The following is an 18651-nucleotide window of genomic DNA, read 5'->3' as shown; positions in this document are numbered from 1 at the left end:
AACCTTTTTTTTTTTTTTTTGAAGGTGTGCCTTGTGAAAAAGGGACACAGTATACAACATTTTCTGAGTATATTTGACCAAAGAAACTTAATTCAATTGAATATAGAACAGACTTAGCAAACCCAGAAACACCTCTTGGAAAATGCTACCACAGTGATTTTATTTTGCGGGTATTAGGGCACTGGAGGTCATCCATTTTTAATGTTTCCATATACTCTATTTCAAATTCCAGTAAGAAAAAGCAACCAAGAGCATTGTTATTGGTATCTGGAATTGAATTTGCCAGGAATGCAAGCACAGCTTCCTCAGTAAAGATCTCGCCTTTGGAAACATCTTACCCCTTGGCAGCTCTCCAGAGTTCAGACTTGGCAGCATCAAGGACACAGCACAAGGTGTGTTTATTTGATTTAACATTTGGCAAAAGGTGTTTTGACTTGTGGTTTGTTTTCTCTCACTTGTTTTTCTTGTTTTGGTTTGTTTGCTTCTGGCAATGAACTTGAGTTTGGAATGTGGTTCTTTCTTAAGGAAGATGGGGGTATGTTTTTACTTACATTTGTTTTGTGGCATTTGGGCAAATCCAAGTAAGTAAAGCAAGGTCTGCAGAGCTATAAATCTATATCTGACTTATTGTTTAAATCGTTTAGTATTATTAGTTGTCTATTAGGATTTGGTCCTCCATAAAATACTTCATCTCTCTTATGTTTGATACACTATGATACTTTGGTACATCACGATATTTTGGTAATTATACATAGATTATAATCAATGTCCCTATACAGTAAGTAATGAACAGATTAGGATCATCATAAAATGTCATTCAATGTCACTTTTAATCTTTCTTGATTAATGGGTATATTTGCGTTTCACTTGTTTTGTGGGAAGAGAAAATATGTTACCCAATCAAAGCATATGAGCCCCCATACATCTCTGACCTTATCTTCTGCTGTCCTCTTCCACCTCTTCCTCTGCTCAGAACCTTTCAATGGCTCTCTCTTTCACTCAAGATAAAAGCTAAAGCTCTTAAACTGGCCTATAGGTCTCTGCAAGAGATGGTTCCTTGTTACTGCTCTAATCTCATCTCTAATCACTCACTTGCTCAGCCATACTGGCTCCTGTCTTGTTCTTTGAACATACCAGACGTGTTCCCATCTCAGGGTTTTTATACTATTCCCTCTATTGAATTACTCTTCCCTAGGTATCTCCATAGCCAATTTATTTACTTTCTTTTGGGTCTTTATTATGAAGATCACTGTCTAAATGAGGTCTTACCTGGTCACCATCCAAATATCCCTGCTCTCTATTTTCTACTCCGCATTTAACACGATATAATAAACTGGATATTTAATACTTGTGTTGCTTATGACATTATTCTTCACAAGAATATTGTTTCCTATGAGGGCAGGTGTGTTTGTTTGTTCTCTTTTACTCCATCTCTAGCAACTGGAGTCATCCTTGGTCCCTGATGAGCGAATGAATGAACCACCAGTTAATATAGCAAACATTTTTTAAGCACTTAACCATGAGGGAGGCACGAGGCTGATTGGTGACCACACATGTGGTGTCTAAATGGAGTGTGTCTCCATCCGATGGGGGTGATGAAGTCATGGCACAGGAGGTGAAAGAATCACCTGGGGCAGAACAAAGGAGCCAGAAGTTTATTGAATACACTGAAAGGGAGTGGTGAGCAGAACAGCAGAGGAGAGGTTGCCTGCAAAGAGGCTGTTTTTGAAGGGAGAAGGGGAGGAGGTATGCCATCGGATGGACTTCTCCTTTCTGGTCTCTGTGCCTAATTATAAGTATCCCATCGGTCAGGTAGGGCCTCTGGGCATTTTGAGGTGGGTCTCCCGATGGGCCCTTCCACATTCCATTGCTGAAGCCTGTTTACCTGAGAGCTGCCTCCACGATACAGGGATGAAATACACAGGTCCTGTCCTCAGAAGTACCGTTTGAAGGGCGGTGGGCGGTCACAGCAGCCATCTCACTACACTGTAGTGTTGTGATAAGAGTATGAATACCGTGCTGTCATCACTCGGAGAAGAAACAGCATTTGAGTCAGAGTGTGTTGGGCTTATGGAAGGCTTCTTTAAAAAGGTAACTTTTTATTTTTATTTTTATTGATCAGTTGGAATAGCCTAGGTTATGCTGTAGGAACAAACATCCCAATTCAATGTCTTTACACAACAAATGTTTGTTTCTCATACAGATTACATGTCCAAAATGTGTTGATAGGAAGGCTCATGTACTTCCATGATCCAGGTGCAGCAATGGGAAGAGAGTGGCTAATTATGCACTGGCATGTAGAGTTTTATTGGTCAAAACAAATTTCAAAATGAGGACTGTGAAATGCAATATCATCTCTACCCAGAGGGAAAGAAAAATTGGAAGATATGTGAGTAGAATTAATGACTGCTATACCTTTCTACTGTTTTAAAGGAGTAGAAGATATCCAGGTAAAGAAGTACTTGAAAGTATTTCAGAGAGGGGAGGAGCATGAGCAAAGGCAGTAAGATGTTATGTTGTGTGATAATTTCAGGGAACTGTATGCAATTCAAAGTAGTCAGAGCACAGTGTTGGTGTGGGGTTAAGACAGGTAGAGAGTGGAGGGAGAACAGGGTTTAGATCACATCAAACTACGAAATTAGAACTCCATCCTAAAGGACATAGGGAAACACTGAATGATATAATATACTTCAGGGAAGTTTCTTGATTAAACTTAATTTGTGGAAGATTATGCTAGAAGCAGTGTGGGGGATGGTTTGAGGGGAGCAAGACCTGAGACAGCAAAACCAATTATGATACTAATGCAGTAATGCTGGTGAGACTCCAGATGAAGGCAGACAGAGAAATGATAAAGGAGCAGAGCAAAGGGTAAAAAGGCAGGAAAAGTATATACATGGGGGTGGTGGACTCCAGGGCACTGAGGGGGCCTTGGTAGAAAAAAGGGCACTTAGTCCACTGAGATGATAGTAGAGGTAATGGCATGAACAGTATTCATACCTTAGCATGTGTGTGTGGATTTACGTGTGTTTGGTGTGTATATAAATGTGTATGTTGGTGCGTGAGAGTGTGAGTTAGAGTAGGCTTGTAAGTGTGCAGTTCTTACCTAGTGATCCGTATATTCTTTGCGGCTTGGGGAACCAGCTCATGTGCCTAGAATAAAATGAAGGTGGGTTGAAGACTTTAGGAGAGCCCTGCAAGTTGTAATGGGTCAAATGGGACATACCGCCAAGTTGGAGCAGAGAAGTTGCTGGGAAGTGTCATTATGTACTTGAAAAAAATCAGATTATACATTTTACTGCAAAAATTGCTTTGGGAAGCTCAGTTGCTTTTTCTTTAAATTGTTTAGAGTTCAGTAATAATTCAAAAATGTACACTTGAAAAGACTTTTGTGTATACTACTTCCATTAGAGGGACTCATGAGATGTAATCTAGCTCCAGCCCCAGAATTTTGGTTAATGTGATAATAAGGACCCAATCATTTCACAACAGAGGGAATACAAATTTCTAAAATTAGTGAGGTAGTTATCCAGTGCTTTTGTAAAATCCTTCTTTTATGATACACTTTCAAATAAAGTAGTGTAATGTGACAGTGAAGTTTAATTTTTGAAGAGAAGATAGAGAAATGACTGGAATACTTGTGATATTTTTCTTAAAGGTTTTAGAAGACATGGTTTGGAATGTTCTATAATTTAAAGGATATTTTAAAATCATGTTTCTTGTTTGCCGTGGTGTATTAGACCCATGGTTAAGATATTTGGGAGCTACATTTATTATTGCAAATTAAAGTTTTGAGGCCTGGATGACAGAACCAGTTTTATCTAATAGCAGAGTACTTCCCTAGGGACCCATACTGGCCTGCTCAATGCATGTAGTGGGAATATAGATACATACAGATATCGATATAGGTATATTAACTTTATATATATATATACACATATATAAACTTAGTACAACTTAGAGATACAGTTATCAGTTTTAAAACTGGAGAGAAGTGTTTAAGCCTGTTTGATTGTTTGTTTAGAAGCCAACCATTTTACAAAGTATTTTTGAGTACTGATTATGTGCATATACTGAAAGCATATGAAAGCATGAAAGTGCTACTCTCTTAATCCAGGATTTCCAAGAATACTGAGAATAAAACAGCATATGTAATTTGGCATCTTAAAAGTTAATCCACAGATACTTTTGTTGAAGCCATTTAGCTGATAATAGAAGATAGGAGACCAAATAGTAGCAGACAAGTGTATAATTTATATGTAATTAAGTTAGTATAGGCATAGTATATCCTGAGACCATTCTCATACTCTAAGAACCTTGAACTATAAAGGAACTCATTGACTTTTTAAATGAATGTGAGGTCATCAAGTTCAGGTTGTGTTTTTTGTTTATAAAAGCCATTTGGACTGTGTTGTAACCTCAACAGTGAGTAACCGATTAAACCGGCATGACAGCATGACGTAATGATACTAATAACATTTAATGAACACTTACTATGTGAGAAGCGCCATGTTAAGTACTTTATATCTTTAGCTATTTAATTGAGTGTTCACAACAGCTGTATGGGAGAGGTATTCTTACTGTGCCTATTTTAAAAATGGTAAATGAGCTTAGTTTGGTAAATAAGTAAAAAATTATAGAACCAGAAGGAAATAAGTTAAAATAGAGAAAAGTTAATCCATCTTTTATCAAGCTCATATTCCTATAAGACATAGAGAATTAATAGTTACATTTTAAACCTCCAGGTGTTTTTAACTTTTTACAATAACTAATCATAAAATATGGGTGATTTAAGTTAACACAACTGTCTTCTGAAAAATATTTACTCAATAACGTGTATTGAGTGTCTACTATGTGCCACAGTTTTCTAATTGTTTTGGGTTTCAGTATATAAAAACAAAGATCCCTGCTCTTGTGGTACTATATTCGAATGGAGGGAATTCAGAAAATAAACAGTAGAGTAAATTTGATACTAAAAAGCCTTTTTAATATTTTCAAATAGTTGATAGAACTAAGGAAAAACAACTTTTCTGTTGCAACATTGATAGTCTAATTGTTCCTATTGTTTTATAGTGCTTACGTCAAATCATGAAAAGGATGAAATATTGATTGTCATTTATTTTAAATAATTAATTTGAGATTAAATATTATTGACCATTATTTTGAAGACATCTCTCCCTTTCCTCCCTCCTTACACACTGAAGATGCAGCATTCCAAGAAAGCAATTAAATGTCATTTGCCATTTGTAAAAGAACTTTGTTTTGTATAATTACAGACCTGGGTGGTCTGTGGCTAAAATGGAAGGAAAGTGAATTGAAAAAAAAGAAAAAAAAGTCTTCGGACATATTTTTCCTATGAAGGACACATTAAAGTGTGGTCTTAGCACCTTAAAATAACTGCAAATGCTCATGGTTGAAGATTCAATTTTGCTCTCTTTGTTCATCTCTATCGGTGTGTCTTTATGTGTGCATGAGAAAAAAGAGGAAGGGCAAGAATAAATATGAGATTGAATTATGCCGGGGCTCCCTAGGTGCTTTTGTTACAGGAGCTTTTCAGAATCCTACCACTGTAATTCCAGGAATTGACTAAACATTTACATATATTGTTAGAATACAGGACGCCATTTGTCTGTGTCTTGGGGTTCTTCTACTCTCTCTTAAGCGATCTTAGTATTGCTAAATAGGATCTTCTTTTATGTATGCATCTCCAGTAGACCACTCTGAACCGCTCTATTTGGTAGGCCATCTTTCATTAATTCTCTCTTGTGAATGCTTTAAGGAGTTAAATAATGGATATGGTTTATGGACTTCATTATTGAAGTAGTAATGATGTGGTACAGTGAAAAATTAAAATGTTCAATCACAAGGTCATTAACAAAGAATGAAAAATAATTAAGGGCAAAAGAAGAAAGACGGTTTTAAGATAAAATTCAAACTTGCGTATAAAAAGACCACTGTGTTGAGAGGCATTGGAAAGATTTCTGCAAAGGATAGAATCTGTATTAAAAGAAAAGTCCAGTTCTGTTAGTAACTAGATTTTTGTATAGAAGAGATAACATGAAAGTCTTTGGAACAGGCTGTAGAAAGGTTTTGGAAAAAGTAGAGGTAACTAAAGTGACAAGTGTAGTTAAAAAATGAACAGTAAGGAGTATGATGCATTATGGAGAAATATGGTCCCATCAGAAATCATGATCATGGCTAATAAATGTGAACAAGTTTGAGAAGATTTTTTTCTTTATTAATTGCTTTAGGGACTTTATTCATAGACTAAGAGTTGCTTACTTTCATGAAATCCTGTTTTCTGATCTGAGCTAAACAGGGTAAGTTTAAAGTCAGGGGCTCAGAGCAGTTCATAGCCTTTTTACTACATTCATTTTTAAATGCCTTATTTGAAAGAGGATGTCCTAGTTTATGATTTTCATGTTTTTTTTTTTCCCTTTTAGAAAGAGGCAGATGGTATGAAAACTGGACTCCCTTATTTAAAGGGAATGTTGATATTTATAACCAAGCTTATCTCCAGCAAGATTTGTTTTTTGCAGCTGTTCCAGGTTGGAAAAAAAATATTATATTAAAGCCCTGGCTTGTTTTTCTTTCCATATTTGGGGGGTGGGGGGAATCTTCAGAATGTGAAAAAGTGATGTTTGATTTTAAACATGAATGCAATGTAAACTGTGATTTTTTCCTTCTATATGTGAATTTTCTGTTTGTATGCTGTGATGATATTACTCTTTTTGTTTCGCTGATCTATTTCCTAGATACATCACACTTGAAAAATAATTTACTCATCATTTTCATATCATCAAAGTATTCTAGGAAGTATAGTAGACTTTTATTAAGAGCTGGCCTGTTTTATTAAACAAACCATTTTCTAATTTTCTATTTTGATATTTTAGTCATTTTCTTTCTGCTCAGAGCATCTTTTTCACTGAAAATTAAGGTTTTTTTTAATGTTTTTTTTAACATCTAATATTTATTTTTCTTTTTTATTTTCTAGTCTTTGCTTTGGTTTTTAATAGAAGCTGCTGGACCATTTCTGTGGCATAGTTTAGACATTTTAAAAATAAATAAAATTAAAATTAAAAATTAATTTTATTTTATGCTCTAAACTTAATACATGGAACTATCTCTTTGGGCACATGGTAACACTAAATGAATATGCTGTACACACAAAATCTTTGTGCATATTTGTCCTGTATATGTACCCACACATACACAGTTTTTCATAAAGAAGGGTGTCTTTGTAGTAAATATATTGATTCATTGTGAATAAATGTTATTACTGATTTATTAGAGATAATTTATGCAGCTTGCTTGTCAAATTAAAACAAGCTCCACTATCTTCTTGAATATGAAATTTTATGCAAATTATGATTGTCAGACTTATATATTTTTTCTTTTTAACAATTGAAACCAAAACTTTTATTTGAAAGTTTTTATTGCCTGAGATGCATGAGTGGCTCAGTTGGTTAGGCATCATCTGACTCTTGTTTTAAGCACAGGTCATGATTCAGGGTGATGGGCTAGAGCCCTGTGCCAGGCTCCACACTCAGCACAGAGCCTGCTTGTCCTTTCCCCTTTGCTCCGCCTCATCTGCTCATGCTGTCTCTCTCTCAAATAAATAAGTAAATAAAATCTTTTTAAAAAGTTTGTATTGCCTGTCTTTTAGCACTTATAGTTAAACTATTTATTTTAACATCATGAAGACTAGCATATTTGCTAAATCTATTACAGATAGTTTATTTCCAGAGAGTTTCTGTTTTCTGAGTAAATCCTGTAAACTTCAATCTTTAATTCACAAAATTATCACTCTTATCTCTTATTATGTAGAATATGAACACCTTTAGTTGATTTTTATCAGTTCCATTTGTTACAAATCTTTTATTATTCTCTTATTCGTTATAATGATACTCATAGTTTAAAGTGTTAAGTGAAGGACATGGGAATTCTTTGTTGGTTATCACTTATTTGTCTTTTCATAAGGAACGCTTTTCATGCTAGTATAACAGTTCATTGCACAAATGCCGTTCTTTCCTTGCATGGATGTTTGCCTAAGGTAGGTTTAGTAGAAATTTAAATGCAATTTTCAAATTAAGAAACAAATCGACATGAAACAATGAAAGATGTTAGTTAACATTTTGTTGCTTTGTCTTCTCACCATGTAACAAAGCAAGTGATTCTACAGAAGGTATTAAACTGTGCAAATAAAAATCATGCATGTCACTATTCCTGGTTTTCTTGTTATTACTGCATGTTCCCAATGGATAACTATATGAGTGAGCATTTAAGGACCATGTGACTGGGGTCGTCTATATTCATTTTCTAGTTCTTTAGCCAAGAGATCCAAAGTATGTTTTTCAAATTATTTGAAAATAATAAAGGTGAAAAGATGCTTTTTCAACCAGTACCTTATATTTCTGAATGACATATAAGTTCAGATACAAATGGCAGGGGCAGAAATAAAATGAACTCTTATATGACATAACTGAAGGAGATGCTATGTTTAATCATATAAATATAGAAGTAACAGTGTATGAGAGAAAATGAAATACAGTATATTTATAAAGAGAAAATGAAATAATGTATATTTATAAACTATATTAAAATAATTGACTTTTTAAATTCAGAAAACATTTATGTATTTCCTGTGCTTGTGGCCTTTAAACATCAGTGATCATTATTCTGTTTGTTCATGAGGGCAAATAGCAAACAGCTGACAATAATCATTCTCTTTTAGAAATAACTTCTAGAGGACCTGGTTCAGAGGCAAAATGTTAATTAATTAATTAACTAATTAATTGATTAATTTTTAAAGATTTTATTTCTTCATGAGAGACACAAAGAGAGACAGGCAGAGATACAGGCAGAGGGAGAAGCAGGCTCCCTGCGGGGAACCCTATGCGGGACTCCATCCTGGGACTCCAGGATCACGACCTGAGCCAGAAGGCAGACACTTAACTGCTGAGCCACCCAGGTGTCCTGCAAAATGTTAATTTATCTGTAGGAGGATTTTATCAACACTGTTGAAAATTGGCCAGTGGGAAAGAGAGAAAACTTGCAGGGTACTAAAGCTGCCTTACAGTAGAATAAAAATTGATCCTAAAATAAAAACCATTAAAACATGTTTGTTTGTGTTTTAAGATTTTATTTATTTATTCATGAGAGACAGAGAGAGAGAGAGGCAGAGACACAGGCAGAGGGAGAAGCAGGCTCCATGCAGGAAGCCTGATGCAGGACTTGATCCCAGGACCCTGGAATCACAATCTGAGCCAAAGGCAGATGGTCAACTGCTGAGCCATGTAGGCACCCCTAAAAACATATGTTAATGTAATGACATTTTAACTTATTAATAAAAATATAGTTTAGGAAAGGATTCTTTAAAATTACACATTATTTTGTGTTTAAAAATAATTACTAGTAATAACTTGTATAGCTGTGTTTAACTGAATAATTACTATCAGGTGACCCATTCCAGGTATATATTAATTAGTTTTCTTTAGCTGCATAACAAATTACCATAAACTTAATGGCTTAAAGCAACAACCATTTATTAGCCCCAGTTTTGTGGGTCAGAAGTCCAGCGTGGCCTGACTGAGAGTTCTCTCCTCAGGATCTTACAAACCTTAAATCAAATGCCAACCACGATGCTTAGGGCTCTGTGGCAGCATCTACTTCTAAACTCGTGTAAATTGTTTGCCAAATGTAGTTTCTTGTGGTTGTAGGACTGAAGTCCTCATTTCCTCTTAGCTAAGTGACCTCTTTCAGGCCACTCATATGTCTTGCCACATGGCCTCATCCAGCAGTGGAGAGTTTCTCATATATTAAATCCCTTTCAGATTGAATCTCTCTAATTTCTCTGACTATGACCTCTAAATCAAGATTTAAAGTGCTCTTATTATTAAGTGAATCCCACTTCGATAATATCCCTATTTTAAAGTCAGCTGATACAGCCATTAATTAAATCAGTGAAACTTCTTTTGCCATTTAATGTACCGTAATCATAGAAGTTATATTTCATCATATTCATAGATTCCCATACTCAAACTTTGATTTATTATGTGCTCCAAGATCACCTCATTATTTCTGTAGCTAATACCAAGTCTTTCTTGCTTTACTCAACGTTTTTGTATTTACATTTGACACACCACTTCCTACATCTCTGCCATATTACCATACTTTTTTCTTACCTGGGTTTAAAACAGGATAGACATAGAGAATCCACACACTGAGATTTCTATTTTTAAAAAGCAGCTTATGAATTTCTAGGCAAAGTTACTCTGGGTCTCTACTGGACATTCAAAACTCTTTTGAGAAACCACAGAGTATCCCAGTTAATTGCAAAAAGCTGTAATATATTTAGGAAATGATGTGAGAGAAGTATAGTAATGAAATATCTTATAAGGTCATTGGACAACATATTTTGAGGTACAGGTTAAGCTGGGTGCAATACAAGGGGGGCATGAGAGAATAATGGAAAAAAGAAAACCAGTGTGAATATAAGGCAGTTATTAAGCTGGCCGTGGCTGCAAGTAGAAAACATAGACTTTTGTTTAGTCAAGTGGGAAATCTCTGGACATGCTGTACAGAGCCAATTATAGTTGACCCTTGAATAACATGAGTTTGAACTATGTGTTTAAAATATACAGATTTTTTCAATAGATACAGCATTTTCTCTAGCTTACTTTATTATAAGAATACAATATATAATACATACAATATACAAAATATGTGTTAATTGACTATATTATTGGCAAGTCTTCCATATAATAATGAACTGTGAGTAGTTAGGTTTTGGAAGAATTAAAAGTTATGCATGGATTTTTCCCTGTGTGGTGGATTGGTACCCCTGACCTTGTTCAGAGGTCAACTGTAGCTGAACTGAGGAAGAGAAAGAAATGTATTGCCCACATCTTCCTATCTTTTGTTTCTCATTTGTCAAAACTCATCTCATGGTATGTTACTGTCTATGTGCTTTTCAGATTGTTGTTGGAGAAGTCAGATCTCACACTGTATACTGTGGGATCATTAGGATCTTGGAGGTGATGGGAGGAGCCACGCTTCCTATGGGTGCAAGAGTAGGTATTTCTGTGACTGTGGAGATGGTAGGGAAGTTGTGCTTTTTTACCTTCACACCCAGAGGTTGTCAAGGCAGAGACTGGTATTAGAAGATGAGTTGAAGGTAATGGCTGGTGTCGTCCACTGGGCAAGTGACTGAGGCCATAGTAGGCAGTGAATCTGGGGAAGTGCATAAATTAGGTCTAATTTATGATTTATAGCGATTGCATCTGGCCAACCTCTTTAAAGATTCTTTATCATATGTAAATATGATAGCATCTAGGACACAGTTAAAAGTCATTAAATGCTTGTAAGGTTTAATTTTTACATAATCTCCTTGGTTCTTAGAGTCTCTTCAGAATTTGGATATTTTTTTGGGGGGCAGGGAAATATTTCAATCATAATTAATATGGGAAGCAATAGATATCATTCCTTTGGATACCTTTGTTAATTGAGTCCTAGCATGATACTGAAAAACATTGATCTTGTCGATGTGTGGCATTTCAAATGTGAGAATTCTACTAGGTCAGTATTCTTTACTGGTATAGACAGAAGCCATTTGTCTAAATTTCACACAATTGCAATAGAATTCATATTAGAATTATATTAGAAATATTAGAAAAATATTTTCTTATTGTCATTTATTTTGCTGTCATCATTAGCAAGATCAGGGTAGGGTGGAACCCCAGTTCTCTGATAAAGCTAGTTGAATGGTCCCAAGAACCCCTACTTGGATAAAACGTAAACAGACACCAAGGCACATCAAAATTAAATTGCTAGAAACAGTGACAAAAGAAATCTAAAATAGTCAAAGCAGGGGATTCATATGAAGTAAAGAAAAAAAAATAAATTTGAAGATTTTTTTAAGATTTTATATCTTTATTCATGAGAGACACAGAGAGAGAGAGAGAGAGAGGCAGAGACATAGGCAGAGGGGGAAGCAGGCTCCATGCAGGGAGCCAAAACAAATACTTTTATATCTAAAAAAACAGCTGAGAGAATTTATTGCCAAAAATTTAAACTACAAGAAATATTAAAGGAAGTTCTTCAGGAAAAAGGAAATTGAGGCATCAATCTATACAATGGATAAAGAGCTGGAAATGTAAATATGTTGGTAAATATGAAAAGTATTTTTCTCATTTTTAAATACTTAAAAAATATACTTGATTGTTTAAAGCAAATATATTGGCTATGACTTATTTAATTTACATGTAGATGTAACATGTATGATAATAATGGCCCAAAGGATTGAGGAAAGGGAATGGAAGTTTACTGTCGTAAAGCCTTATATAATATGTAGTAAAAGAGTATTTGAAGATAGACTGTGATAGCAATACATATACATTATAAATTATAGAGTGACCACTAACAATGCAAAACAAAGAAGAATACAAGTTAAAAGGGAAGATAGAATACTAAAATATGTTCAGTTAATCCCAAAGCAGCACATAAAGAAGAATAAGAAAAAGAATAGATGGAACAAATAGGAAATAAATTACATGATAGCAGATATAAACACAAACACAATTCTATTAAATTAAGTGATTGTCACACTTCATTTATTATTTTTTTTTAAGATTTATTTATTTGAGGGGGTAAGGGGCAGAGGGAGAGAGAGTCTTAAGCAGACTCTATTGGGATGAGCCCCTCAATGTGGGGCTCAATCTCACGACCCTAAGTTCATGACCTGAGCCGAAAGCACGAATCAGACGCTTCACCAACTCTGCTACCCAGGAGCCCCTTAATGCTCCATTTAAACGAAATATTTTCAGATTGGGTACAAGAGCACGACCCAACTGAATGCTGTTTTTGGATCTAATTAAATATCTTTGTGCAAGCAATCTCAATTTTATCTGTCTTTTTTGTTTCCACCAGATAACCAAAGAAATTGATTTTTTGATGTTATTAAGAAGCATGAAAATTTATATATGTACTATATATTTTCCCTAAATAGTATCAGCTATTGATTTGAATTTATTTATTTATTTATTTATTTATTTATTTATTTATTTATTTGAGATAGAGATAGAGCATGAGGGGGGAAGGACAGAGGGAGAGGGAGAGGATGACTCCCTACTGAGCAGGGAGCCCTACGTGTGGCTGTGTGGCTCCATCCCAGGACCCTGAAATCATGACCTGAACTGAAGCAGACATTTAACCAACTGAGCCACCCAGGTGCCCCTTGAATGTTTTAAAATGTTATATAAATGTATTAACTTGTGTATCATTGTCCACAGATGTAAAAAAATATATATATTCATTTATTTTAGAGAGAAAGAGTGAATGGTAGGGAGGAACAAATGAGAAGGGAGAGGGAGGAAGAAAGAATCCCAAGCAGATCCTGCCCTGAATGCAGAGCTCGGGCAATCCCATGACCTGAGCTGAAACCACGAGTGGGGTGCTCACCTGACTGAGCCACCCAGGTGCCCTTCACGGCATACACATTTTAGCTGCATTATATTTCATTGATGAGTCAATTGTGGTGTACTAACAGGGCTTTGGATTTTTTTTTTCAAATTTTAAAGTTTTGCTATTATTAAAAATGTTGCATTAAATGGTCTTATTAGTGTTCTGTTCACATAGAGGATTATTTTTCTAATTCATATAACTAGCAGTGGAATTGATGATTCTGGTATATACATATCTTAGATCTTACTAGATATTGCTGTTGCACTCCCCCAAATGCTATTAAAAATGTTGCATTAAATGGTCTTATTAGTGTTCTGTTCACATAGAGGATTATTTTTCTATTTCATATAACTAGCAGTGGAATTGATGATTCTGGTATATACATATCTTAGATCTTACTAGATATTGCTGTTGCACTCCCCCAAATGCTCATTAATACTGCGCTTATTTTATTATAACCTATTCTCTTAAAAAAGTTCCATAAGAGTTTTTGCATATATTTTACAGGTATTCATAGTATTTATAGATATTTAAAAATTTGTATTGCTATAGTAATTATGATTTTTGCATATAAATTTTATAAATTGTAACTTTGCTGAGTTTTTATGAAGAATCTTGTGCAGATTCAAATAATTTGCCTGTAGTTTTTCTCTGCCCCTTCCCAGTCATATTATTTGTGAATAATAACTTTTTTCCCCTTTCCAATCCCTATATCTTGTCTCCCCTTGTCTCGCTATATTACCTAGATTTCTGATAACAGTGATTATCTTTGTCTTGTTCATGATTTTCACTATTAGAGATAATCTTTTCTTTATCTGTTTGCTGTCAACAAAGTAAGAAAGTTCTTTTCTATTGCTATTTACTTCCTTCCTCTCTCTTTTCTTTCCTCTCCCGCTCCTCCCTTCTTTTCTTTTTTCATTCTGTAAGAATCAATAAATACTGAATATAACTTTTTTTTTCCCCTGTATCTGTTGAGGACTTCCAATTTTTTTCACCTTAAATCAGTTAATACTGAGAGTATTATTAGTGTGTTATCTAATGTTAAACGATCCTTCCATTTTTGTTATTTGCCCAGGTTTATCCTGGTAAATTTTGTTATTATGATTATGAATACTCTATTTATTTTCAATATTATATTTAGGATTTTTATCTCTCTCTTTATAATTGAGTCTGTCCAATGATTTCCCGTTTTCATAATGTCCTTGCCTTGGGGTCATTGAAAGGATTTGTTAGCCTTATGAAATGATTTGAGAAGTGTTGTACCTATTTGTATTTTTCAAAACAGCCTATCATTTTATGGATATGATATAGCCTGTTTACGTGGATTATCTGCTTTTGAATGGTTAATAGCACTTACCTGTAAAACTATCCAGTCTTTTTGGTTTCGTTTTATGTGTATATCTTTTACTTTTTAAGGGTAGATTTTAAACACTGATTGGTTTCTTTAAATGACTTTCGTTCTATTCAATTTTATGCTACATTTACCTTCTTGAACTATTTAGAAAACAGTAAATCTGTATTCTAAGAAATGATATTTTATCTTAATTTTTAAATTTATTGACAAGAAATTTTTTATAGTATCCTCTTGTTAAATAATAGTAATAGTTGCTGAATGTTTAGCCATATTCCCTTATATATTTCTAATACTTTTGTACCTTTTTTCTTGTTCTGTCACATTTGTTCCATGTTCTTCTTTTTTAAAAGTTCAACTTTTGTCTATGTTGATCATCTCATCTCTTTTGCATCTTTATTTCATTGTTTATTGCTCTTAGTTTATTTTATCACTTCTTGTAATGTGGGGGGCGTTATTCCTTTTTTTCCTAGTGTTTTTAGTTCCTTTTTTTCAGTCTCTTGTCTATTTTTATTTCTTTCTTCTAAGTATTCTGTTAGTTGAATCTTATATTTTTTGTAACTTTTCATTGATGTATAATATGTAAATTATAAATACATAATAATACATAGAACAACATAACACAAGAGCATTAGATGTTCACCTTTCACAAAATGAACACTCATGTAAACAGAACCCTGATAATGTCTTGGTAATTTGCAGTTGAAGTGTTTTAATGTCAGTAATCCATAACATTGATGGAATGTAAAGTCTTTTATTTCTTTTTAACTATTTCAAATCAACATTTTCTATATTTTCACTTGATCGCTTTCCTTTATTTCTTTTTTCTGAAACTGAATGCTCCTAGGTCAGCTATCAAGCAATATTTTGATATCTTCTTTAATGAAATGCCTTATAAAAGGCATTACTGGGATGCCTGGGTAGCTCAGTCAGTTGAGCCTTGAACTCTTGGTTTTGGCTCAGGCAGTGATCTCATAGGTCATGGGACAGAGCTCTGTGGTGAGGCTCCACACAGCAGGGAGTCTGCCTGGGGATTCTTTCCTTCTGCCCCTCCCCCACTCACACAAACACACTCTCTCTTCTCTCTCTCTCTCTCTCTCTCTCTCTGGAATAAATAAATAAATATTTTTTAAAAAGACATGGGGTACCTGGGTGACTCTGTGGTGGACCATCCACTTATGGTTCAGGTCATGATCCTGGGATCCTGGGACTGAGTCCCGCATTGAGGTCCCCTGCAGGGAACATGCTTCTCCTTCTGCCTATGTCTCTGCCTCTCTCAGTGTGTCTCATGAATAAATAAATAAAATCTTTTAAAAAAGATATTACGTATTTGATAGAATAGGAATTAAGGAATAGGCAAGGGTAAATAGAACTTGGTACACAATAGAATTTATGGTTTTCTCATTTGTGTTTTGGCTCATACCTGGGATATTTTTTCTCTATTTATCCATTGTTATAGAAACCTATAAATGTACTTTTGGGGTGTGCCTGGGTGGCACAGCTCGTTAAGTATCTGACTCTTGATTTTGTCTAAGGTCATGATCTCAGGGTCCTGAGATCGAGCCCCACATTGGGCTATGTGCTCAGCATGGAGTCTGCTTAAGACTGTCTCTCCCTCAAATAAATAAATAAATCTTTAAAAAAGAATAAATGTACTTTTGTATTTTTGTACTTTTTTTCTCTATTTTTCTTTATTTTCTTATTTCTACATAGTGGAATTATATTAGTTAATAACCCAGTTCTTCTCCCCATTAACCTTTCTCCACATTATTTTCTCAATTTTTAAACTTAATACTTTTTATTGTATTAATCTGGTAGTTTAGTTTGGTGGTTTTAAAAATGAGTAATGTGCATCATTGTTTATAAATATAAGGTTTAGTAACGCAATCTGTTTGAAAACTACCAGTCTGAGAAATCCTTATATTAGTTAAATGGTAATGATATAATCACATGAGACTTCAATATAATGAATGCATTTAAATGCAACTTCTATGAAATTATATGTGTACTAGTTATTTTTATACTTTTGATACTTATTTACTAATAAAGCTATTTTTTAGTAAGTCATACAATATTATGAAACTATTAGAAACAAAATTATCATAAAGAACATTCTGATGATTGCTTTGAGATGTTTATTTCCTCTTATGTACTCAGATTATGTTTATCTCAGTGAACATATCTTTCATTGGTTTTAAAAGATATGTTTAAGATGTAGGTAATATTATTATTGGGCCTCTCCAATTTGTTTGTTTCTAGGATTTATTTCTAGGCATGAAAATAATTATCCTTAACCTGATACAAATGTTCATGTATACTCCTCCTTTCCTCTGCAGGCAACAGTTTATTCTTTGTACCAAGAGTCTGTTTCTGGTTTTTTTTTTTTTTTTCAGGTTTTTGATTTGTTTTATTTTTTTAGAGTCTACATGTAAGTGAAATCATATTTTTGCTCTCTCTAGATGGACTTAAGTGACTTTTCCCAGGATGTTTTTGTTGAATTTGAAAACCTAATTACTTGAAAGAGATAATATACATTGAAATGACTAATAATTAGCATAAGTTATAATTGCCATACATAATAATTGTCACAAACTAAAAGGCAACTTACTGAATGGGAGAAGATATTTGCAGATGACATTTCTAATAAAGGGTTAGTATCCAAAGTATATAAAGAACTTATACCACTAAATACCCAAAGAACAAGTAAGACATAACAGACATTTCTCTAAAGAAGAAATACAGACGGCCAACAACATATGAAAAGATGCTCAATATCACTCATTATCAGAGAAATGCAAATCAAAGCTACAATGAGGTATCACTTCTCACCTGTCAGAGTGGCTAAAATAAAAAACACAAGAAACAACTGTTGACAAGAATGGAGAGAAATAGGAACCCTCCTGCACTGTTGGTAGAAATGAAACTGGTGTAGCCACTGTGGAAAACAATATAAAGAATTCTTAAAAAGTTAAAAATGGAACTACTCTATGATTCAGTAATTGCACTACTGGATAATTACCAAAAAAAGAAATACAAAAACAGTAATTCATAGGGAAATATGCACCCATATGTTCATTACAGAATTATTTACAATATCCAAATTATGGAAGCAGTCCAAGTGTCCATCGATAGATGAGGGGATAAAGAAGAAGTAGTGCATATACAATGGAATATTATTCAGCCATAAAAAGAATGGAATCTTGCCATTTGCAACAATATGGATGGAGACAGAGAGTGTAATCCTAAGTAAAATAAGTCAGGGAAAGAAATGCCATATGATTTCACTCATGCATGGAATTTAAGAAACAAAACAAGTGAGCATAGGAAAAAAAAGAGGGAAACCATAAATCAGGCTCTTAATTATAAAGAACAAACTGATAGTTACAAGAGGGGAGGTGGTTGGGGGCATGGGCGAAACAAATGATGAGGATTAAAGAGTACACTTATGATGATGAGCACTGAGCACTGTACAGAATTGTTGAATCACTATATTGTATACCTAAACTAATATAATACTATGTGTTAACTATACTGTAATGAAAATAAAAGGCTTAATAAAAAAAAAGAAAATTTGAAAACCATCATTTTCAAATCTTAGATTAAGTGATGAAACCATATACTTACATGTAATTACACCATATAGTTCTTGAATGTTATCAATTCAATCTATTTCTTTTTTATGTATGAATATTTATGTATACATTGAAATGACACTTTTAGTTATCTGTTTAGAATTCTATTAACCCTTACCTTCAGAGAGCCTTGATTTTATTCCACTAGCTGCCCCTCCTGTATGCAAATATATGCTTATGAGAAATAGACCCCATGGCCAACTTTAGGGA

General features: G+C 34.1%; 1 protein-coding gene across 19 annotated transcripts in view; it reads left to right on the top strand.

Moving 5' to 3' along the window:
• Window positions 1-18651, top strand: part of TRIQK (triple QxxK/R motif containing) — an 84882-nt gene that overhangs the window by 11782 nt on the left and 54449 nt on the right. For 10 of the 19 annotated variants that reach the window (XR_005381229.1, XM_038579735.1, XM_038579751.1 and 7 more), the window contains exons 2-3: window positions 233-392; window positions 2204-2389. The exons of 3 other annotated variants lie outside the window; for them this stretch is intronic. Coding sequence is in view for 5 of the 16 variants with exons in the window: in XM_038579735.1 (XP_038435663.1) it covers window positions 2330-2389 (60 nt within the window). In the remaining 11 variants the exon portion in view is untranslated. Of the gene's footprint in view, window positions 1-232; window positions 393-2203; window positions 2390-11047; window positions 11070-18651 lie in introns of those variants that run through there. 6 more of the 19 variants (XM_038579745.1, XM_038579741.1, XM_038579738.1 and 3 more) reach the window with 2 other exon arrangements.

Source organism: Canis lupus, chromosome 29 (assembly GCF_011100685.1).
Source record: "Canis lupus familiaris isolate Mischka breed German Shepherd chromosome 29, alternate assembly UU_Cfam_GSD_1.0, whole genome shotgun sequence".
NCBI lineage: Eukaryota > Metazoa > Chordata > Mammalia > Carnivora > Canidae > Canis > Canis lupus.
Note: the sequence above shows the minus strand (reverse complement) of the source record. Positions and strands in the feature narration are given on the sequence as shown.